We start from the raw sequence: 24,783 nt of genomic DNA on the forward strand, positions 1-24,783 counted from the left end.
TAATCATATTGCAAACATACATCAATATGTTGTTAATCAATAAATCATTCACACGTGACTTGTCATTCACACAACACGTTGTCATAAAAAAAACTTGTCATACATTAATTTACAGTATCTTCAATATATATACAGTATATTCACTGCTTAGTCTTCATTTTCTAACTGTTTTATCCAATACAGGGTTGCTGGGAATCTCAGCAATGGGCACAAGGCAGGATATATCCTGGACAGGACACTAGTCCATTGCAGGACACACACTCACTCTAGGGCTAATTTTTACAGAAGCCAGTTAAACTACTAGTATGTCTTTGGACTATGGGATGAAAGTAGAGCAACTGGTGAAAACCCACGTACACAGTAACTTACACTCTCCAAGCATGCTGTCTACTCTGAAAGTCAATATTAATTTGTTGTTTCACAGGACTAATGTGGGTTGAGCTTCCTCTAGTTGACTATGATAGCCTTATTATTTATGCCTTCGAATGTTTAAAATTTTAAGTCCTTTTACATGGTTCCACCCCCTCAGCATTTTGAAAGAGCAGACACTAATTCATATTTATTCCATTTACTCAAAGCTACTGTATGCTGTTAAACACACAATAAACCTGAATTGTGTTTCTTGTCAGATTTTTATTATTGTTTTTGCATGTCTTGGGGTGTGCATGTCTTGTTTATAATGGATTCATATTAAATTAATTCTTCCTTTTACTCACCTACATCAGACATTTCAGGGACACTAGCTAAGTAGGTTTCTTTTGTAAACTTTGGTTCATTATCATTTATATCATGAATTTTAATGATGAATTCAGACTCTGGCTCCACTGGACGGCCTGTCTTCTTGTTCACAGCTTGAGCACGGAGCGTGTAGTAGGCCTTTTCTTCTCTGTCCAGCTTTTTAGTAGCTTGAATATCTCCAGAGTTTTCATTAATTAGAAACAAGGTGCCTGCCCCTTCCCCGGAAAGGATATACTTAACGCTTCCATCTCCTCTGTCCTGGTCAGAATGAAGCTGAGAAAGAAAAAAAGGCAGACACACCAGAATAATGAATACAACTTATTTTAATATTTTATACATATTAAAGAATGTAGCTTTTTAAAGGTTATGAGTTCAGTTGGACATTTTCAATATTGTTCCCTTAGATCTTATAAGTTATAAGACTATATTGCTCAGTATGATTTCTCTCAATAATTGCAAACTACAAATGAAATACTTGTCTGTTGTCTAAGCACATAGAGTAATCCTTTTTAGGCATAAGATTGTTTTATTTTGTGCCACAATGTATTAAGGAATGTACTGGTGTACTATATTATCTTATTTTTCTTTTTCATGTGTTTGCTTATTTTGTAAAAACTACAGTTTATCATAAAGTGAAAATACCAACCCTGACAGTATGATTTTAAATTTGTACAACTCTTTGAATATTCTGAATAAAAACAAGAAAATACTGCAGGAAGCAGATGGATGTGATGGATATCCCTTTTGGTAGCAGAAATTTTCACCTGTTTCCAAGCAACACGAGTTTGTACCCTGTGCCAGTCCTCTAGTTGATTGCACTGCTTCTTATCCTGATTGAGGCAGCAAAGCTGAAGTGGTGATTTATGAAGTAAGAAGTAGTTGCTTGAGAGAAAATGGATTCCAATTTTGAAAGTACAATACCCAATGAAATGACTTTTTACCACTTTAATATGACACATTGGGCCAGGTGTACTAAGGAAAGACAGCTGCAATGTAAACATACTGTACAATTTCCAGTTGTGTAGCAAAATGTTTGCAAAGTAAACAGTGTCCTATGGACCAAAAATAAATATTTCAATGAGAGGAGCTACAATACAACAAATTAAACTTCTGTTGTGACACTATAGATTGCAAAATATTTGTGAGTAGTGCAACAGTTTTTGGCTAGGTAACTTGTGTTTAGCATAGTGCATATGGTTTCCTACATTACTCCAACCTGTGTGTTCTTGAGTAAAACAAAAGTATTCTAGAACACAGTACTGTTCTGTCTCACAAAGACTACAGACTGGCTCCAGAAGTGAATGGAAAGGCAGAAAAAGAGCTCAATTTTCTTCTGATGTAAGGCTGAACATTCCAGAATTATTTTTATGCTAGTTAAAAATGCTTCCATTCTTAAATAAAAGAGCCATGAATATATTACTATGAAATTATTTAATTACAAAGCTTGAATCACATGCACTTTTATAGAACAGTTTTGTTTCCTCTTTCAATATCAGTGCTTAGAATGATCTGAAGATTTTAGCAATACTATGTTCCCTGTAGACTGTGATAAACAGAATGCCAGTTTTATTTTAGGGTTTGCAGATAAAAAGCATTTAGGGGAAAATAAGAATGTGTGCATTTGTCATAATAAACATTAAGCACAACTAGTAACACCCCAAAACGTGCAGATTGGGAGATACCTGCAACAGCTGCCAAAACCCCCTAAATACAGCTGGTGACAAGAACGTTAATGCTGGTATGAGCTTTACCACCACAGGGAAGGCATGTCTTCTCTGGGTGAGAGGTTCCAGGTAATCTTTGAGACCACCCAGTACATATTTCTAATTTTGTCTTCACCTAATTGCAAGAAAATAGTCCAGATACAAAATAGCCTTTCTTTTCTCATTCACATTCAGATTCCAATTCACTTGTTAATGCAGAGGCCAATGTCTCTTTGTTGCAATTACAGTGGCCATACTTGTGACATTGTCTTTAAAGATGTGCTGACTGTGACAATTCAAACATGCATTTCAATGTTGCAAATAAATTAAAGAAATTTTTAAATGCAGCAATTGCTAACGACTTTAACATTTCTCACTTAAAACATTAGAAACTTAATTGGCACAAACTGCTTCTTATTTGTGGCTTGTTGAATTTGTCTTAAAGCAATACGTTTATATTTTAAAAGAGAATTTTATACAGTACATACTGTACAGTATGTATAACCCTTATTTGCACTTAACTCAGTATATTTTAAAGCATAGTTTAATAAATACAGGACTCTGTCAGCAATTTTCTTTATAGCTCTCATTTCTCTCTCACTATGAGAGAAAAATTAGAACATTTATTGTAGGTACTTCTATATATGTAAAACCTTTAAGTGTAACTGAAGAAATTGTATATAAAGGAATTTTACATCAAGTCATATATCAGGAGTAGCACCAATATTTTATGTCCTAAAAAACTATAAAGTGTATTTGCCAGAACTTCATATCACCTTCATTATATACATTGAAAATATGAAACTGTGGATTTCGGTAATCTTTTTCATTGGTCACCCTCTACCATTTTTTTCAACTAAGTCAGGTACTTGAGAGAATCTTAACAATGCAAAAAAATAAAAGCAGTGTCAACATACTGGTGAAAACCTCTGTCAGAAGAAGAAAGCCTCTCAGGGAGAAAATAAATTATTTTCAAACTGCTTGATATGGCTGTGTTGAGTCAACCTTTGCAGAAAAGCATCTGTAAAAACTGCCCCTTTCAGCTGCTACACCCTGAACCTCATCAAGCAGCTGCTTAGTTTATAACCTGGATGGAAGAAAAACACAATTGCACTCCACGCAGATGCCATGTGTGTCTGCACTTTTAGTTTTTTAGAACTTTATTATTTCTTATGCTTGTGCATTACATGTCAACCATGAAAGTTACTTGATTTACAGTATGTGCAATGCATACAAAATACCTCTTCATGTAGTTTTGTGCTTTACAGAATATTACTAAGATCTACTATTTTTCCAAAGTGTTCCACCACTTCCTTTTGTTGACAGGTTTATTATTTCATTTTCCATTAGCAATGTCACAGTTCATGTGTTAGCTATAATTTCCCAAATGATGTGCATGTAACCTGCACTGCAAAATTTTGAAATAAAAATTTTGGAAATATATATATGTACTGTTAGAGGAGAGATTTCGAGCCCTTGTGGCATTTTTTTTCCCTTCCAAAATGGTAAAGTGTAAAAAAGCTACAATATTACCTACATTGGAAATCACCTGCAGCGGAGCAGCTGGTTTGCTGCTATTCAATATCATGCCAGCTACCTCTAGGATTATATCTAATTGCTGCTTAAAGCTGCTGAAAACGTAGGCACATTAAGTGGGTCAGGAGAAACAAAACCACATGTTGAAGAAATAAAACTTCTGCTCCAAGAATAATATAAAATCTTGTAACTATTAATGAAAATCTAATTTTTAGACCACATAAGGTTGCAAGGAAATGTTTTCAATAACACAAAAGACCACATGGTAGCTAAGAACAACTTCACTAAAAACAACAATAAACTATATACTATATATACTGTACTAATAACTGCAAAGTCTATATGAATCATTCTACATACAGTACCATATTAATTCACATTTTTTTTTCTAAGCATGATAATTGTTTCTTCTGAATTCAGTCAGACATCATGGCATTTCAGCAATAATTTAGTCCCAAGTTTCAAAACAATGCTGTAGCAAACGTCAAATTCTATGAATACTTCATGGTTGTTTTCAATGTGTCGGATTTTTTTTCACAAGCTTAAAATATTGCATTGTATTCCAATTCCAAAATGTCTGTATATGCATGTTACTAGTGCGACTGTGGGGCTCCTCAGTTGGTCAAATATTAAATGCACTTGCTCAGAATTCAGAATGAGATCTGCCGTAGATGGTGCTAATTTGAGGCTGACTAATGTCACTAGCCTATTGTGACCAGATCAGATTTTCCCAAGTGGTCAAACACAATTGGGAGACTTTCTTTAGCTTAGTATAGCATTAGTTGGCCCAGATCCCCTCTGTTCACCTGGAAACACCAACTTGACTGCAGTCTTGGAGACATGCATACAAGACATACACCTATCCTTGGTGTTAACTCTTCCATCAGGTGCTATACAGATGCAGCCATTCAAAGTGTGCGTCACAGACACGTACCGCAGGTGACGTCGCTCAGTATGACGCAAGATGACGCGTGGCACCGCAGTAAGTGATTGGTTGACCGACAGGGGCACTCGTGGTCCGTTGGTCTGTCGTAGAAAGACTTACAGTAAAAACGTCTTTGCTGTGCCCGTTGTAGATATTGAATTTACCAATGAAGGGAAATCTTAGTAGCTGAGCATAAAAAGAATAGGAGCATACTGTAACGCGTGTGAAGGCCATAAACGATATTAATTTTGGAACATAAACATACAGTATATAGCTGGTCTTGGTACTTTAAAGAAAAAAATACACACCAGTATTCCATTTCTCCCTAAACATTTTAAGCTTTGAAGTCTTTAACTAACGTGATACCGGAGTCAACAAGCATACTTTTAGAATTTGATTAAAAGGGAATATAATATGGAATCGCGTATCTAAGGAATTTAATAATGGTATTCGTGTGCTGCGACAGGGCTGTGTAGGGCTGTTTCGCCTGCCTGTTCATGCGAGCTGTGTTGTAGCCGACTGGTCTAGGTGCGTGCCTAGCAACTGGTAGGTTGTGTGTTCAAATCCAGCTGGTACCGGACTTTTCTTTTAACAAACATTTCTTCGAAAAAATAGAATAGCGATATTATGGACAATCAATTGACTTTTATATTTCAAAATATCGCAACATGATCGATATTTGCGATATTTTGAACATATCTTCCCTTCTGACAGCGGTTCCTCCTTCTATTGTGTGTGTGTGTGCAACAGAGTAAATTTTTATAGAGAAATGGAGGCTGGACAGTATGCGTTACAATATAAACATTTATATTGATTTAAATCGTGTTCTGATTTAAATCGCAAACGCGTGTTTAATTATGTGTTTTTTAATCATAATCAGGCTAATGCATTTCTACATTTTCTGTATGAACCAGCTTAGAGGTTCATACAGAAAGACAGCTTGTGTTTAAATTGAGTGTAAGGTAATTTATGCTTCTAAAGTCATGGTCAGCATTTATTATCGTACTGTGCTGTAAACTTTTTCTGTGCCTAGTCACATTATTTTATAGCGTTTTTATTGCGTTATTAAATCTGGTGGCGCTGTGTGTTACAGTAGTTTCGTGACTCCCATGTCACATGGTCTGTGATTGAATCCCATAGAACTATGACTTTATTTTTTAACAAACATTTCTTTGAAAAAAATGAAACGTTTCCCTTGGTCAGAGATTAAATAAAACCTCACTCGCACCAAACAAATTTATATTTCTAAATATCACAAAATACGTTCATTGTCTTCCAATCGAGTCGAGTTGACATTGGAAGCCTGCCACACCCGGACTCTTAAACCAACGCATTAGCACGTCAAAGCCCATCGAGGGTATTGAGCCAGTATTGGCTTTAGTATTCCCCCCCTCTCCCCTCAATTCAATTCAATTCAAGGTGTTTTATTTGCATGACAGATGGGTACAAGCAGTGTTGGGTATGTATATTGTAACGCTTACGGCAGACAGGCACTGTGTAAGAGCCGGCGCACCAGAGCAGCGCACCGAGGGAGCGTCTGCATTTCTAACTTAGTTTTTAAAATTAGTCAAGCAATATGAAGCATCCCCTTTTACTTTGTGCCTGAGCATAAAAAGAATAGGAGCATACTGCAACGCGTGTGAAGTCCATAAACGATATTAATTTTGGAACTTAAACATACAGTATATGGCTGGTATCGGTACTTTAAAGAAAACATACACACCAGTATTCCATTTCTCCCTAAACATTTTAAGCATCGAAGTCTTTAACTACCGCGATACCGGAGTCAACAAGCATACTTTTAGAATTTGATTAAAAAGGAATATAATATGGAATCGCGTATCTCAAGAAATTAATAACGATATAATTATATTCATGTTGCAAAAGAACTGCAACGGACATAAAAACTCCCTTGCTTTTAATAGAGCGTTCCATAATTTCTAACTACGAAAATGGCAGGTGAAAGGATTTGTAAACATATTTTGTTAAAGCAAGTCAGTTTTTTCCGCAACACATAAAAGACATTTTTCCAAGAAAGTTTAGCCTTTGTCACTAATGAAATCACTAAATAAAGACATAAATATAGAAATCTTAAGATTTGTTTTATTTAATGTTGGTAGCAGGATGAACTGTCAGAGTGTATATTTTGTCGCAGAGTTGCTGCAAGATGTTAACAGTGAAAAAGGTATTTAGAAATGAGTTATTTCAAGATGAAAATTTTCAGAATAATTGCAAATCTAGCAGGATAGAGAAAGCACAGAAAACTGGCAGTTAGATTGATCAGATTAGTATGAAAAGTCATTTAGCAAAGGGAATTAGAAGAGTGACAAACTAGTATACTTTAGATCTTTTTTTTCTGAACCAGGGACAATCTGATCATGTTTCCCTATAACAATAATAAAAAACTTTATTTGATATATCACCATTAAAGGTGGCATCTCAAAGCAATACAGTAGATGTAAAAACAGATAAAAGGACCACAGATTACAAAGTAAATGCATATAAGAAAGACAAGCAGGTAGAGGTGCTACCAAAATTAGAAAATGAAGCAGATACAGACACTAAGTCTTCTGAAAAGAAAGGTTCTGAGGTTAGATTTAAACTGGCCCTGGTGTGTGTGTGTGTGTGTTTGTGTCTGTCCTGTGATGGACTGGCGCTATGTCCAGGGTGTATTCTGCCTTGTGTCCGTCGCTTCATTCATGTGCATCCAACACACAGTTCAACGCTAGCAACTACACAAAATCTAAAATATGAGCTCTACTTGCCACTTACAGTACCAACAGTACCAGCTAACTTTAGTAGTGACATTTTCATGGATCTTTTTAACAATAAAATTTACAACATCAGACTTCAGACACAATTAAACAGGCCTCAAAAAAGTCTGGTACAAACATTTTCAGCATGGAATAAACCGTTACTTTAATGGTATAAACCTTAAATGGATTCATATTCTCAATAAGATTTGGTGCTCAGTAACATGACTTAGAAAATGACAGAAGACATACGTATCATGCTTATCCTTCTATTTTTCATAATCGTAAACTCCTTAAGGCAGTTACATTTTCTCTGTTCTGACCTGGAGTTACAGAGAAATTTAAATTCTAATAAGAGATTTGTAATGAGGAAAGTCATACCAATCACTCATACAGTACCAGGATTTGCAATTACAATACAAATACTTTCTTTCTGTATGTGTTTATTTTGCAGTTTGAGTCTATGGCATTCCTTTGGGGGTCTATACTCCAAGGCATGACTTTTTTATGTATAAACATCAGTATTTACTGCTATTAATTACTGTACGATTTATAGTTGAAATCTGAGCCTAGATATAAAGTTAGATATAAAGTTAAAATCTCGACAAAGCAATGTAGGAAATACAGAGAAAATAAATCCTTTCTGACATCTAAAATCAGTTTCGATCAAGGTCTCTAAAACGAACAAGAAAAAGAAGATTTTCGGAGGGCAATTACGCTGTGTTTATATAGAATAGGTGATTTATGAGCAATCTAATTTCTTGTTCGTTTAAAACAGTGAAATGTCAGCTGTAAAAGATCGCACCAGAAACAGCACTCTCTCTGCCTGTCATAGACGTTCAGGAAAGGCTGAATGAAGTCATGTCAAGTACAATAATTCGGAGATCAATAATACCAGTTGTAGGAGAGTATATAAGGAGGATAAGGATTTTGAAGTTGACTCGAAATCTGATAGGTAACCAGTGCAAGGACTTGAAAACAGGTGTAATGCATCCCTGATAGGATTCTTGCTGTCATATTCTGAACATATTGAAGATTGCTCAGTGTGGATTTAATTTCCCCAGTGAACAGGATGTGCATTTATTAATTCTAGAAAAAAAGCCTTTCTTGATTTCTCTAGTTCTTAGTTTCTCTAGTTCCCTTTAAAATAAACTATTATTCCACAATGCAGAGTATTACATGGCCAGTATTTACACATGATATTTGTGATTTAAAGAAATTAACACAAGCAGCTTTTGGAGATTTAAGTGTTGGCTGAGTTATTGCAGGATAAAAGACTAGAGATGTTGGCAAGAAGAAGATAGTTTGGGGAAAGCTGAGGAATACACTTATAACAAGAACACTTCCTAATGGGGTTAGGCATACTTTTGATGAAGATGATGAAGTTAACAGACTATATGTTTACATACATACTGAAATAAGGATTGTATTTTAGATTATGTGTAGTTGCTGGCATTGAACTGTGTGTTGGATGCACATGAATTGAAGGAATGGGCAAACATAGCTGATGCGGATCCACAGAGCCAGCATATTAAGATGTTTATAATTAGAGGCAATTTGTTTAAATAACTAGGTATGGATACTGATGTGCAAGAGAGGTGGAAAGGCTGTTTCCTTAAGTCAGCAGTATAAAATATTTTATTCTCAGTGAGATGCTGCCATTTCATAGTGGGTTTCTAACACTGTGTATAGTTCCATCCACACAGTGCCTTTACTTCCATTTCTAATCTCTTTATCCAGTACAGAGGATTTGGAGCCTATCCCAGTAAGCAACGGACACAAGGCAGAATACACCCTGGACATAGTGCCAGTCCATCACAGGACAGACAGACACAAACACACACAGACCAGGGCCAGGTTTCCCATAAACTAATTAACTTACCAGTATGTTTTGGAGTGCGAGAGGGAGTCATATCACACATATGGAGAAAAACCATGTAACCCAGAGAGAACATGTAAACCCCACACACACAGGATGGCAGGAATTGAACCTAGGACCCCAGTGCTGCAAGATAGCAATGCTAACCACTTTGCCACCATTATAAATGGATGAATATCTTAGTTATCTTTCTAGTTCACAGGTTTGCATGCATAATTTAATTTTGAAAGCCACTGAGACATCAGGTACTACTGTTGTATTTATGAAAAAGAAACAAAACAAAAAACATACTAACAACTGTGCCATCCTACTCCTTAGCTAATACATTTTATTATTCATAAACAGTTAACATTGTTAGCAAAATATTTTGAATTATATTTAACCCTATTTTTTCTTTAGTTTTGTATTTAACTTATTATATGATAGTCAGACTTAATGTATATTTGAACAATGAAAATATATTTTTACAAGATTTTACATTAAGCACTTAAAATTAATATGGTTAATAATAGTAAACTGTAACATGCTGTAACAAGATCGGTTAAACAGCGAAGAAAATGCTTTCAGAGAAAATGTTTCAGGTGTGAAGAACATAGATCTCCAATGCAATTTCAACCAAACCTGTTCCCACACACCCTGCCCCCACTACCATTAGAATATACACAAAGCACTCAAATCTTTCGAGCTAATGATCAGGTGACCCGAGAGAGAGCGAGAGAAACACCAAGGGGTGCGGAACCAGGGAACTATTTACATGGAAAACGGGCGATCTCCCCAGACTGTCCGCCCGTTTCACTGTTACCTGGATACCTCTTTATTTAGAACTCACTAACACTGATTTTTAGTTTAGAAGGATTCAAGTAGGGTTTTAGATGAAAGGCAGCGACCTTAATCAAGCCCAAATCACAATTGAACCCATTCAGAGCTTACATTACATTTTAGCGTTTCATTCTGAGCAGAAGACCCTCACACCTGAAGAAGGGGGAGGTGTTTTTCGCTGGAAATCTCGCCTGCTTCTACTTTACAACCGGAGTGCTGGCTGTGACGAATTAAACCGGTATTATAGGTTTCAATCACAGACCATGTGACATGGGAGTCAGGAAACTAACACCGCGCCACCGGATTTGATAACGCTATAAAAACGCTATAAAATAATGTGACTTGGCACAGAACAAGTTTACAGCACAGTACAAAAATGCTGACCATGACTTTAGAAGCATAAATTGCCTTACACTCAATTTAAACACAAGCTGTCTTTAGCCCTCTAAGCTGGTTCATACACAAATGTAGAGATCCAGGCTCAGAACACACAGCTTCATTAGCGAATACATATGCAGGACAACTAGAGAAGACGTTTTACAGAGGATGGATTTTTAGAAACATCCCATCAGTGACATCACTGAAGTCAACTCCTAGGTACTGTAACTGTCGTGTGGATAGTTTCACAAGAATCAGACAAAGGTTTAAGCATCGCTTGTTCTAGATAAAACTGCAAAAAAAAAACAACCACCCATAATGTACTTCTTTGCGGCTCTGTTTGCCCAAATCATATATTCACAACGTGAAATCTAGAACATAATATTACGTAACCAAAATCCGCAATATGGAAACAGAACCTGTGTAATTGTTGATAGATGATGTACTCGTAACATTTTTTCAAGACGAACTACAACATTTAAAAAATGACTTGTATGTACTTGATATCTCTAATCAATCCACGGGTCCCAGCACGAAACGAAACTAAAACGCATACCGTTTCGCGCTTCTTATTAGTTGCTCAAAAGTAATTTGACCGTATGAAATGCATAATATAAACCTAGAAACATATACGTGAGTAGTACTTAAGCACTGTAGTATCTGTGTTAAGACATCAGGATGTCTTCTATCTTCTTCAGGATGAATAAAGTGGGCCTATTTATCTATCAATCATATTTAAATAACTAGTGTTCTGTACCGTGGTACCCCTAAAAGTACCACACTTGTACCATACAACAGTAGTACCTGATGTCTCAGTGGCTTTCAAAATTAAATTATGCAATAAATAACCACATGTAAGACTCTGATGCTTAAAATGTTTAGGGAGAAAGTGGAATACTGGTGTGTATTTTTTCTTTAAACTACCAATACCAGCCATATACAGTCTGTAACGTAGGGATTTCTATACGTCTTTATTTAGTGTTTACATTAGTGACAAAGGCTAAACGTTTAGCTTCAGTAACGTGTACATATCTCCCCTTTTTATAAAACGACATGGTTGAAAACTGTTCCAGAGCCACTGTTGTTTCATCAGTGAAAAGTACATCATGAAATGCCTCTCCCTGTTCAATCCACTGGAAAAAAGAAAAGGAGCATAAAGCTTCTGATGGTCATAAACGATATTCATTTAGGAGCAGCATCAGAGGTATGTTTTTAACTGCACTGCATTGGAGAGAATACCATAGTGTGTTTTTTTTTACTCCCTGGCGGAAACTGGCTTCCAGAAGAATCAGTATGGCTCAGAGATTAAATAAAACTTCACTCGCACCAAACAAATGTATATTTCTAAATATCACAACATGATCGAATTTAAGTCATTTTAATAACAATGAATAGTCACCTATGCGTTACAATATAAACATTTATATTGATTTAAATCGCGTTTAAATCACCTTTATTTAAAACCCATAAATAAAGCTGATACTGTTTAGACTTCCAATTATTTAAAACTGTATTAAAGCAGCACGATACACAATGCAACGTAAATCGCTATCTTTGTCTTCTGTGTGATAATGTTCACCTCTCTGTCCAGCAAATTTACAGGTTAAAAACAATACTGTTAGGCTGGGAAAACGATTTTTCTCCCCCCCCCCTCAAAAACCCAGTAAGTACAGTACTTACTAGTTAAAGGCTAGGCTCCCGACTACGGCGAAAGGAACCCTTCTTTCATTAGAATACAATGAACATATTTTAGCCCTGAATGAATAAATAGCAAACATGGTTTACATAAAAGACATTTTTCCAAGAAAGTTTAGCCTTTGTCACTAATGAAACCACTAAATAAAGACATAAATATAAAAATCTTAAGATTTTTAAAATGCATGACTTTGCTAAAATTTATTTGAAAATAAAAACAATTACAACCGCCAGGGGAGAGAGAGAACAGGGGAGGGATGTTGGTTTTGCATAAGGGGCGGGGCTATGGAAATTAGGTCTGTTTGGGAATGTGTAGTTACATGTTCTGGCTGTTTGTGAATTATCGTTGTTGAGTATGGAGTGTTGAGGTATTGATTTTGTGTAATGCTTTATGTTGAAAATTGAGGTGGATTTTGTTTATGATAAACAGGATAAACTGGGATGGGAGGAAGGTTTGGTTTTGCATAAGGGGCGGGATTATGATAATTGGAGGACTTTGCGAGAGTAAAATGGTTTGATATATTTGATTTTGTATTGTGGTTGTTATCTATGTTTTTGGTTGGTATTATGTTTATATGGTTGTTTTTGTTGGTTGGTTGTTATTATGGTTATTAATAATACGATCTATAGTTGAAATCTGAGCCTAAATAAAAAGAAAAAGCAAGTGATTAGGTTTATGAGCAATCTAATTACTTATTCGTTTAAAACGCTATATAAAATAAAGTTTATTATTAATTTGCTGCACAGAGCGGTGAATATTATTATGCATAAGACAAAGATAACGATCCTGATCAGTTTAGAAATCTGTGTACGCTGTAAGGTTTTTACTTCTTAAACTTTTAAAATACACGTTTTGAATAGAAAGAAATCCTCTTCCTGTTACAGTATGTATAGCAAACTAGCACGTCTTTTTTCTCCAATCAGAGGGGTGTCAGATGGTGTCAGCCAATCACCATTCTGCGTTGGGTAGCAACGGGTGACTGTTCTCAGGCGGAAGATGTAAACAGCTTAATGTTCGTGTTAAATAATTTTTTAAAATTCAATTAAACGGGCACAGTTAAGACATTAAATATACATATACATACTGTATACAGTACAGTTTGCATACGGTAATATGTTACGCGATTAAAAAATAAATAAATAAAACTGGAAGGTTCAGCACCAGCTGGATTCGAGCACACAACCTGCCCGTTGGCAGGCACGCACCTAGACCAGTCGGCTACAGTCAGCTCGCATGAGCAGGCAGGCGAAACAGCCCTACACAGCCCTGCCGCAGTACACGGATATAATCATACCGTTATTAAATTCTTGAGATACGCGATTCCATATTATATTCCCTTTTAATCAAATTCTAAAAGTATGCTTGTTGACTCCGGTATCACGTTAGTTAAAGACTTCGAAGCTTACAATGTTTAGGGAGAAATGGAATACCGGTGTGTATTTTTCCTTGTGATATTTTAAGCTCTAGTTGAATGATAGGTGTCGCATTTTAAATCATTTTCGTAGTTAGAAATTATGAAACGCCCTGTTAAAAGCAAGGAAGTTTTTATGCCCGTTGAAGTAAAACAAAATGCCTGACAAAGTATGGTTTGGACAGATTCCAAGTGCTTGTACAAATGTGCTAAAGAAATTATACTTTGAGTATACAGCTTGTCCAAAGTCATCCATTATTAATACTATTAGTAATATCTTCGGTAAAGGCTTTGATGCATAAATATTTCTGATAAAGGTAGGTTGTGTACTTTTGTCCAACTGAGCAATCTTGCTTTCATAAAATATACCAACATTTTAATGACTGAAGATTAACATGCTGTAATACACTGTTCAAAATTAAAGGCTCAAATGCTGTACATGAGAGGTTAAGCTCCCCCTGGCGGTTTTACAAGGTGACGCCGGATAGTTTCCGGCAGAGCGTCAAATGACGCGCGATTAACCACGTCACACTGCGTGACACTGCGTGATGCCGCGACACGCCCACCGGGGTATGCCGCAAAATAACGCACGCATTTTGAATGGCTGCATCTGTAGAGCTTGCAGTATGTCCATTTGCAGAGCCAGTTTTACAGGTTGAAGGATAGCATACTGCATTATACAGTCCTTCAACCTGCTAGAGTCGAAATCTATGATAAAAACCATAAAATAACCATAGAATTAATGGGTGTGTAAAATAGTCAAGGATATTTTATAAAGGATATAAAATAGTCAAAGACAATTTTTAGTCTTTTTCAAAGCATTCAAGAAAGGGTCAGCAGATTCTATGGAATCGCTCCACAGTGCCTGTCCTATAGAAACAAATCCTCTTCATTATAATTGTGGCATCAGTTTATTGAACCAGCTCTTGAAACAACATACAATGACAAATTTCCATTGATGATTGTTCTTCTTTTGTCAGTTTGAGAGTTGTCTTCTTTGTTTGGGGACTGGGGTATATTCTTACCAGAATATTTCTACCCAAAAATGATATAACTTGGGCCAGGGATTGAAATGTTTTAACTTTCTACGTTTGTTTCAGTTTATAACTATGCCCATGCATGAACAAGTTGCTGACCCAGTTCAGTGGGTTGAAGAAAGAAGTCTGTACAGTATGTCTTGTATTTTTTTAATACACTACAGGAGCTGTAGCTTGAACAGCAAACCTATTAAACTGACAAATTCAGACTGAGTGTGTATAATGTAGAAAACAATTAGGAATTTTAGATTTTTAAAATCTTTATTGAAAGAGATTAAAGATTTGCAGCAGAGGAGGACACCTTCATGGCTTTTGCACTATGGCAAACTAAGAACACAAGCCTTTCTATACAATAAAGTATTGTATCAGTTCATCTTGTCTGTATTAAAAACTAACCTTTGTATAAGTGGTTTTAACTTATTATTTTTAAGAATTTCTTTTGCATGTTAATGAAGAAAAAAATAAATTATTTTTCCAACACAACATGGTTACTAAATTTCTTATTGACTGCCAGGTTAAACTAATACTCTTAAGCATACTAAATATTGTGTTAAATACTGTATAAAAATGTATAAAAAGGGCATATTTTAATGAGGTACTCAGGTAAATTAGCATGATACTTTTGAATGTTTGATATTCCTTAATGTATCTGAGAAAGACATGATAAACTTGACATGCTTGTGAAAGCATTTAGTTTCTGTAAATGCATTATACAAATCTTTTTTTGTCAGTTACTTTCCAGTTAAAATGACAGTAGTATTTAGAGCCCAGATGTTGAGGTTTGTCTTTTGACATGTCAGAATTGGTTAGCTCAACAATCCAGAAGATTTAATGATTTCTTTCAAATGTTGTTATGGGACATATGGGTATTATACAGTTTATACTTTGAAAATGTAAATCCCCCCAAAAATATTAATAACTTTATTGAACTGATAGAGCAAGTTGTTTTATTTTGGTTTTACTCTTCTTATACAAACAAGAGAGAAGAACTAGCATGCTTCTTTATCAAACGTTCAGTTTTTTGATACTCTTCGAAGCCAGCATTGACAATTTTGTAATCCATTCATCATTCATCAAATATTATCCTTTGTACAAGCACAGGGGAAATGGGTATTTTACATGTATTTCTCCAAAATATGCAATTTCTAGGGCTATAATCCATTTTGAATGAGAAAAGTTCCATTGTACCTCATAAGAGATTTAGCATTGACTGAATGTGTAATCTCATCACTGCAAACACAAAGGCACCAACTAAGTCACAGGAGTCTCTGTTACATAGCAAAGGAAGAATGTCCAAATCAACTCAAGCCCATCTAATTCAGGCAGCACTTCTGAATCAATTATTGATATAGACCAGGCTCAACCCAGAAAACCCTGGACTAGAAGACTCAGCCCATGCTCAGATTGAGTTTATTTAGTGGAGGAACCACCAGGGACTGTGATTTTTATATGCAGGCACAAATATCTATTTGTCACATCTGTAGTACTAAACAAACTACAGAATAACACATTTGTCTAGTATTACTGTAATTCTAATACATAAGAGTTGATTTGGAATAATTAGCCATATAGTTAATACCGCTATTAGTATTGGTGTTAATCTTGCCAGCAGCCATGTCACCCTGCAATTTACAATTGGCAACCCACTGAAGCTAAGCAGGTGTGAGCCTGGTCAGTACCTGGATGGGAGACCTCCTGGGAAAAACTAAGGTTGCTGCTGGAAGAGGTGTTAGTGACGCCAACAGGGGGCGTTCACCCTGCGGTCCTAATGCCCCAGTATAGTGACGGGGACACTATACTGTAAAAAAGCACCGTCTTTCGGATGAGACGTAAAACCGAGGTCCTGACTCTCTGTGGTCATTAAAAATCCCAGGGTGTTTCTCGAAAAGAGTAGGGGTGTAACCCGGGCGTCTTGGCCAAATTTCCCATGCCTCCTAATAATCCCCCTCTATGAATTGGCTACATTACTTTGTTCTCCTCCTCAAACCCCCCCCCCCCCCCACCCCCCCGACGGCAGGCGGAGCGACGCGCCGGTTGGAGTATTCTCGGTCGCATTTAATGGCAACGTCAGCTCAAAGATTTGGTTCATACCACCAAATGGAGACGGGCGTGCCGACAAGCGGACCCTGCTGATGCGGGATTAACCCTAGGATGAGAGAGAGAGTATTAGTGTCGATCTTGTTGTCTTGTTGTTTATATTAAATGTAGTATTTAAGATAACACAATTGATTCAATTGCAGTCACTATTTTAATTATTACTAAAGTTGGCAGTATATAAAGTTAATTTACTAGTTAACTATAATTATAGAGCAGTGTTGTGTTTGATAGTTGGGTTTTGAATTGGTATTGGTAGAATAAATGTTGTCCTTATTACATCTATCTGATTTCTAAATTGATGTTATGTGTCGAATGCAGAAATGTTTTGCTAAGAAGTTGTAGAGAAATATCAAATAAGCCTTTCAGTGTACCTCCTATTGGATTTTATTCTGTTGTGTTAAATATAATGTAGTTGAAATCAATATTGCAATACATACGTTACAACAATTTCTGCTTCACTTGATAATGTATTGCATTCTGTTTGTACAATTACAATTAATCTAGTTATTTCAATATACCCACCTGCTGGTTTCTAATGGAGGTGTTAAGTGAATTTATATTCAAATAATGCAAGCAAATAATTAATCAATGCACATAAAGCATTTAATGCTTTAATACATCGAGTTTAGGTTTTTGTCCAGGTTTACGAATTTGGAAAGAGAAAACTTTACTATCTTAAATTTTAATTTAATACTGTTGGGTGTTCTGTACACATATTATTATTTACAAAGAATTCATAATCATGATAATTTTTTATAAAGTACAGTGATTAGACTGTTTTCCAGTTACATTTTGTTCATCATAAAACAATATTTGAGGAGTTCTTTAATGACAGCCATGTAACTGAGTTTGTAACATATAAATAACATTTACTGGAGTCTATAATTAAAACTAGACTGCCAAATATGAGTATACAGACTGCTACAGCTCACACAATTAACTTTTTCCACTTTAATGCTCTTTTAAAGACTGTAAATATTGATTCTGCAAAAATGGCTTAAACACACATTTTGTCCACCTTTTTATATGTAATAAAAAATGGACCAAAATGGAGTTTTGGTTCCTGATGATGATTTAGTGTAAGCTACATATTTCTGCATAATACTGTATATATAAATTCAGGTAATTATATTTTAAATCATCACAGAGAATGAATAGAAAGGTCTGGAAAATAATTATGCTGTAGATAAATTACTATGGAGGAAATTACAAAAAAAGTCTTGCTGTTTGCAAACAAAACATCAAATGGCCTATCTTACAGGTATATGTTTTTTCAGATTCTGAAATTTACCAAAATGCCATCACTCTTCAATGTTATTGCTCTTGCTGCACAGGAAATACTTTAACATATATATATATTTTAATAAAAGACTTTCAACAAGCAATGAGATAACCCGACTCAAGTCCATAAAATGTGATCTTCTTCCATCCACAAGGAATATCCTTTGCATTTCATTAACAGGGCCCTCACAGGAGTCATTAAGATTTCTCATACATTTAACCTATCAAGAAATACCCACTCACAGAGTTGCATTACACGTTTCCTTCCCTTAAAACCTTTTCTATTTACAAGGGCAAAACATCTCAATTTTACAGGATTAACCTTCAGAAAGTAGTTTATTTTTTAACACTCCAGTTATTTAATACCAATGACCTCTTAATCTGCATAGCCTTCTTGTTTACACTTTCCTTCTCTATCCACAAACAGGTGTTTTTCTAGAGTTATCTTTTACAGAAAGAGAAAAAAACTAAAATAATTGTTAAATTATTTTTACACCAACACTCAGTTCTCAATGACTAATTTCTTTCTGAACATCTCAAATAATTTGCATACTCCTGCCTTTCATACTTGCTCTGGAATTTGTTCCAGGTTTACACCTCTTAGGATTCATGTTCTCCACTGTACCTATTCACTCTCACATTTTTAATTTTTATGTCTTTATTAATAATTCCTTTGGTTATGTTCTTACTGTCTATTTCTCCCACACACCTGAAAAAGGCTATGTAGCCCAAATGTTGTTTTTCTTATTTCTTTTCAGCATTGGATTAATCTCTTCTTCCTTTGCTTCCCACTCTAAAATGTTGAGGACAACCATAGAAAAAGTGTTAGTACCCTAATTAACTTAGAAGCCAGTGCCAATGGTATGTTCTGTGAGGTCTCAAGGTTATGATGCAGTGGTTTCGATGAAGTAATTAATAACTAATAATAATTCCTTACACTTATATAGCTCTTATCTGGATACTCCACTCAAAGTGCTTTACGGGTATTGGGGATTCCCCTCCACCACCACCAATGTGCAGCACCCAGCTGAATGATGCAATGGCAGCTACAGTATAATGCGCCAGTACAGTCACCACACATAAGCTATCAGTGGGAAGCAGAACAGAGTGATGAAGTGAATTCATACATTCGTAGAGTCAGTACCTCGGTTTTACATCTCATCCAAAGTTATGGTGCCTTTTTACAGTATAGTGTCTCCATCACTATATTGGGGCATTAGGACCACAGGGTGATCACCCCTTACTGGTCCCACTAAAACCTGTTCCAGCAGCAACCTTGGCTTTTCTCAGGAGTTCTCCTATCCAGATATGGGCCAGGCTCACACATGCCTACTTTAGTGGGTGACAGTTGTGAGTTACAGGGTGACAGAGCTGCCGGCTGAGCTGTTGTCAATAATTCATTAGAGGAGCACTAACAATTCTGTTTTCCAAAGGTCACAGAATGCTTGTGCCCTGCTCACTGCAGTGCTCCCACACACAACTTTATGCAGTTTACCACTACAGTAGGTCCTTATTTAAATGCACAAATGTTTTGCTTATCTCACTTACTTTTACTGCTTTTTATATAGCGATTTGTATCATGTGTGCACGCATGTAATTATCCATGCACTAGATACACTGCAATGTAAAGTTAACCCAACAAACATTATACACATACTTACATTCAAAAACAACATCCAACATTTTGCATCCCCTGACATAGAACCAATGGAAACCAAGCCTCTGCAATGGGTTGTCTTTATAGGTGCCTACATAAAAAAAATGCTTTCTCAGGGCAGGGGCTTCATATTAAAAAGATCCTGCTCTTTGGACACAAAGGATATCAGTTTGGATCTGAGTATGGGAATCTACAGTTTATTGTAGGTGATATAGTGCATTAAGGGTATTTATTCTCATGCGTATGTTATTTATATAGACAACACTATAAGTATTTGGTCACCTGGTATTTCTGCACATTTACTAATTTTTTTATGGGAGTGGGAGTCACTAAACATCATTGCACTCAAGTGCTACTGGAGGGTTGTCCATAATTTGCTGCAAACACATACATATTTATTTTTTTTTTACCACCACCCATGTCTATTTGCACCCAACACTAGGGTGTGACAAAAGAGCACAAATGTGCTGCACCTCATTCCTGGGAGACTTCATTGCAGAATATTAACATGGAAAAATGATCCTATCTGTTTGTAAAGACATCTCAGGAATTTTTAAATATATTGCTTTTTAAAACTGCCTTTGTACAACGTTTAACTGATGTTTACAGCAACAAGATTACACATTAAGATATCCTTGAAGGTAATGGATCTGACATTTTTCAGTGTTACAATATCTTTCGAAGCAATATTTGATTATGGAATGGTTCTTCACTGTAAATAGATTACATTGCCAGCTGGTTGCTGTTTTACAACTACTTCCCATGCTTCTGTACAGCTGTTTATTAACACCCACAGGCAATTATTGCATGTCCTAATTACTGTCCAACTAACCCATTGGTGAAAAAACTGTATTAAAAATATTTTAGATTTGCCACACAGCAAAATGAGAATTGCTCAGGAAATAAAAGTTCCTTTACATCATTATAATTACTTTCACTGAGCTAAGAAAAAAAAGTGTGATAATTATTATGTCTTAATGTTTTTGTCTTAATGACAGAAACATTATCACCAGTACTATAATAGTAAACATAAAAACTCATCCTTTTCTCCTGACAGCTTCATGAAATACACATCAGTTTCTGGAAAATGTGTGGAATTCTGTAACAGCTATTAATCTGCAAAATTACACAACTTCAAAAGATGTGTGCTTTGTATCAGTGTATACAATGCCCTTTTGAATTATTCACCCCCTTCCAATGATGCCACATTCTATTGGATTACAAATAATATGCAAATATTTTAAGAGTATACTGTATATATCTTTAATCAAAACTTGAATGCTAAAACTGAACACATCTATGAGTGAAATAAGTGAACAACAATTTGTTAGGAAAAATCAAAACCTTACTAGCTTGAGTTAACTTGATTTGACCCCTTTGCTATGACAAACATACAGTACATACAAAATTACTCTGATGATAGGGAGAATGGCACCTGTGTACAGTAATAGTGAATCACATACATACATCTGTCCGTGAAATGTCCCGCATCAGGTAGTTAAATTCAAGCAAATTTTCAACCTTGAAGATAAAGAAGCTTTCGATACAACTAAAGGATAAAGTTGTAAAAGGGCACAGATCAGTAAAATAATATGAGGAAGACAGTAAATATATTTTTGAGCATGGTGAAATCAGTCAGGTGAAGGTAAAGGTAATGTACCCCAGATGCTGAATAAATTTGGGTATCCCATCAAATTCAACATTCAACAGATGGACAAGGGAAACTGGATAGGGATGTCAATTTGATGTCAACAATGACTTTGAAAAAGCTACAATGACCATAAAGGGAGAAATAAGTCCAAAATAAGTTAATAAAGATGGCTTGAATGGGTGGCAAACACATAAAATCCTGCATTGCTTTTCCAACAAAAAATTTAAGTCACCTGTGGGCAAACTATGGCCCCCGGGCTGGATCTGGCCCACCAGCCAGTTTTAATCGGCACTTGAGGTAAAAAATAAATTAGTCAATATTCACCATATTCCACTTCTTTGGTGCTGTTTTTTCTTACATTTTATTATTTTTGCCGTTAGATGGCACACGAACAATTTACAGTACCACGATGATTCCAAACTGTGCATCGCGCCACCCAGCAAAGTTCTTTTTTCATCATACAAAGTTGCGTACTGACTAGCACAATGCAAAAACTCATACTATTGGAGTACTAAGGAATAAGCAATGGAGCTCTGTGAATTCTGCTTCCCTTTGCAATTTTGTGCCTTTGTGAGGCTCCCTCCCCTTTAAGAGGCACAAACAAAAAGACACTGTATTTCTCTGCCTTTTTTTAAAAAAAAACATCGATAAACATTAAACAATAAACATATTATTTGCATTTTACAAAGATGTTGACTATTTTTAAAAAAGTTTTCCACATTGTTTTTACATTCAAATAATTTTAATAAAATGTGTTGTCAAGTATTTTTACTATTTTAATCAAGCTTTTTGGTTTTGAAAATGATTAAATATAATACAAATTAGATAAACTTTGTTTTATTTTGACCATTCATTTCCTTTTCAAATTTATTATCTTTTGTAAAATATCGCACTGCTTATTTTTGACAGAGGGAAGGCATGTGGAAAATTTGACAGGTCAAGGGAGGCATGGACCCAAAAAGATTGGGAATCAATGCTTTACCAATTAGATTCACCAGTTAGAGTGGGTCCATCACCCTGTGAGGGAACCTGAGCCAAAATGAGCGGATTGAAGAAGCAGAAAGTTGACAGTGAATGCAGAGTGTTCAACAAAGAATGGACTGCAAAATACTTTTTTCACAGAGGTTGGAACAAAAGCTATATGTTTAATTTGTAAGGAAAGTGTCGCAGTGTTTAAAGAATACAATCCAAGTTGGCATTTTTCTACCAAACATGCTAACTATGCTAGCAATCTGTCATGCGAGGAGTGGGCTAATAGAGCTTCCAAACTAGCCGCTAGTTTACAGGCTCAGCAAAATGTATTTTTCCGTCCTTCTACTATCCAAGAGACCAGCACAAAGACAAGCTACCTTCTAAACTAAATTGCTAAACAAAGCAAGCCGCTCTGTGAAGGGGTGCTTTTGAGGGAGTGTATGATAGAAAATGCAGATATTCTTTGTCGAGAGAGCAAAAGCAGTTTGAGAAAAAAGGTTTATCACGCCGAACAGTTACTCGTCAGGTAGAGGTAATTGGTGAACACTTGGCTTGTGAGTGGAATGTTTTTATTCAATTTTTATTTTTTTATATTTAAAAAAATATTTTTTTCTTGAACTAATAAGCCTATGTTGGATTTTAAACTTATATAGGGTATAGGCTTTCTGTAACAGCAGCCTGAAGTGGCCCACTATACAGTTTCAAGATTTTATGTGGCCCTTGGGACAAAAATATTTGCCCACCCCTGACTTAAGTGATAACTGCAAATAATTGGCAGAAGGATTTGTGGTCAAAATTGGAACTTTTCTAAATGCAAAGTGTTGTGGTAAACCGAACAAAACACATGACCTAGTCAACAATGTCATTATTGTCAGGCATAGTGGTACAAGTATCATGTGATGGGGCTTGTTCTCATCAGTAGGGATTGGGAATCAAAACTGCAGGTAGAATGGACGGAGCAAAGAAAAGGCACATCTTAGAGGGATAAAAGCTGCTTCAATCTACTAAATTAAACCTACAGCTGGGACAGTGGTGCAAAGCTACACCAGCTACACAGCTTGATAAGAAAAAATGTAGTTTCCTCGAGTGGCTCAGTTAAAGTCTTTATACTAGAAATTCCAAAGCATATTTTGCAAATTGGTTGGTACAGTGTATTGATGATGACGGGTATGTGGATCCGGTCCAGTTCCTCAGATGCATTTGGGCCAGTGCTGACCCAGGCCTGTTTTGCTATAATACTCATACCAATTAAGAATTTTCCTCTAACAAATGCACATTTAGAGCCATCCCAAAGTGCCTATAGCTGTCTTTTTAACAATAAGTGAAATTATTTGGCTTTGTGACAACACTACAAGCTAAGAAAACCTTGGCCAATTCAATTCAAATCACCCAAGTACAGTACACTTGGACAGTTGTTCATTGAATGTGGAGAATATCTGTCACAATCAGTTAATGGCATGGTTTACTATCAAATTGGTGTCTTTTCCCAAAGTATTATATATTTTATAGTTTGTATTCAATGTTTATGTATAAAATAGAAAAAAATGAGTAGTTTGTATTCATTAAACCTGCTGTACAGTTAAATGTTTTTACTTCTACTCATCCTCAAAAATGCCAGGAAAACAGAAAGGTAATATTATGATATTTTCTTCATACTGTATTTATTTTCTTATACACTAAGTGCAACATTTGACAAGGTATTAACATGCAAATCCCCTGAAGGCAATTCCAATATGAGGTTATGAAAGTCTGGATGTTGGCAGTCAATATGCATCAGTAGGTTAGACCTAAAATAAAACTAGACTAACTTGGCTACACATTCAAAACTGTACAGCATTTATGGCTAGTGTGAAAATGGTATTAGATAATTTATTTTGTTGAAATGCAATTTCTTTCAGCTAGATTGTTTATTTTATTTAGTTTAGCAAAGTTAATTCACATCAGATATAGCAGAGCCTCTACACTGAGATAAAACCCTAGAGCAAAACACAAGAAACAAAATGGAGCACATTTGAATAGTTCACCATCTGGTGGCAGCCTGACCTGACATCAGCAGGGCCTAAAACAGATGGTTATGTGTTAGCCTAATATTTACACCTTCATGGAAGAATTGAATTAAAATTGAATGATTTTACAATTTGTATGGGTGAACATTTTAATATAGCAGCACAAGTAAAACATATCTGTATGTCGACAAAAAAGGATTGAATTATTTCAGGACAAATGTCAAAGGGGGCAAAATGTGCAATT

At 35.7% G+C, this 24,783-nt stretch overlaps 1 protein-coding gene across 1 annotated transcript in view; it reads right to left on the minus strand.

The window, feature by feature from the left end:
* Positions 1 to 24,783, minus strand: part of LOC148833086 (cadherin-10-like) — a 51,520-nt gene that overhangs the window by 21,796 nt on the left and 4,941 nt on the right. The window contains exon 2 of the mRNA XM_088919198.1: positions 717 to 1,011. Within this exon, the coding sequence (XP_088775324.1) occupies positions 717 to 1,011 (295 nt within the window). The remainder of the gene's footprint in view (positions 1 to 716; positions 1,012 to 24,783) is intronic.

The sequence above is a fragment of the Atractosteus spatula genome, chromosome 6 (assembly GCF_055471065.1).
Source record: "Atractosteus spatula isolate fAtrSpa1 chromosome 6, fAtrSpa1.hap1, whole genome shotgun sequence".
Lineage (NCBI taxonomy): Eukaryota > Metazoa > Chordata > Actinopteri > Semionotiformes > Lepisosteidae > Atractosteus > Atractosteus spatula.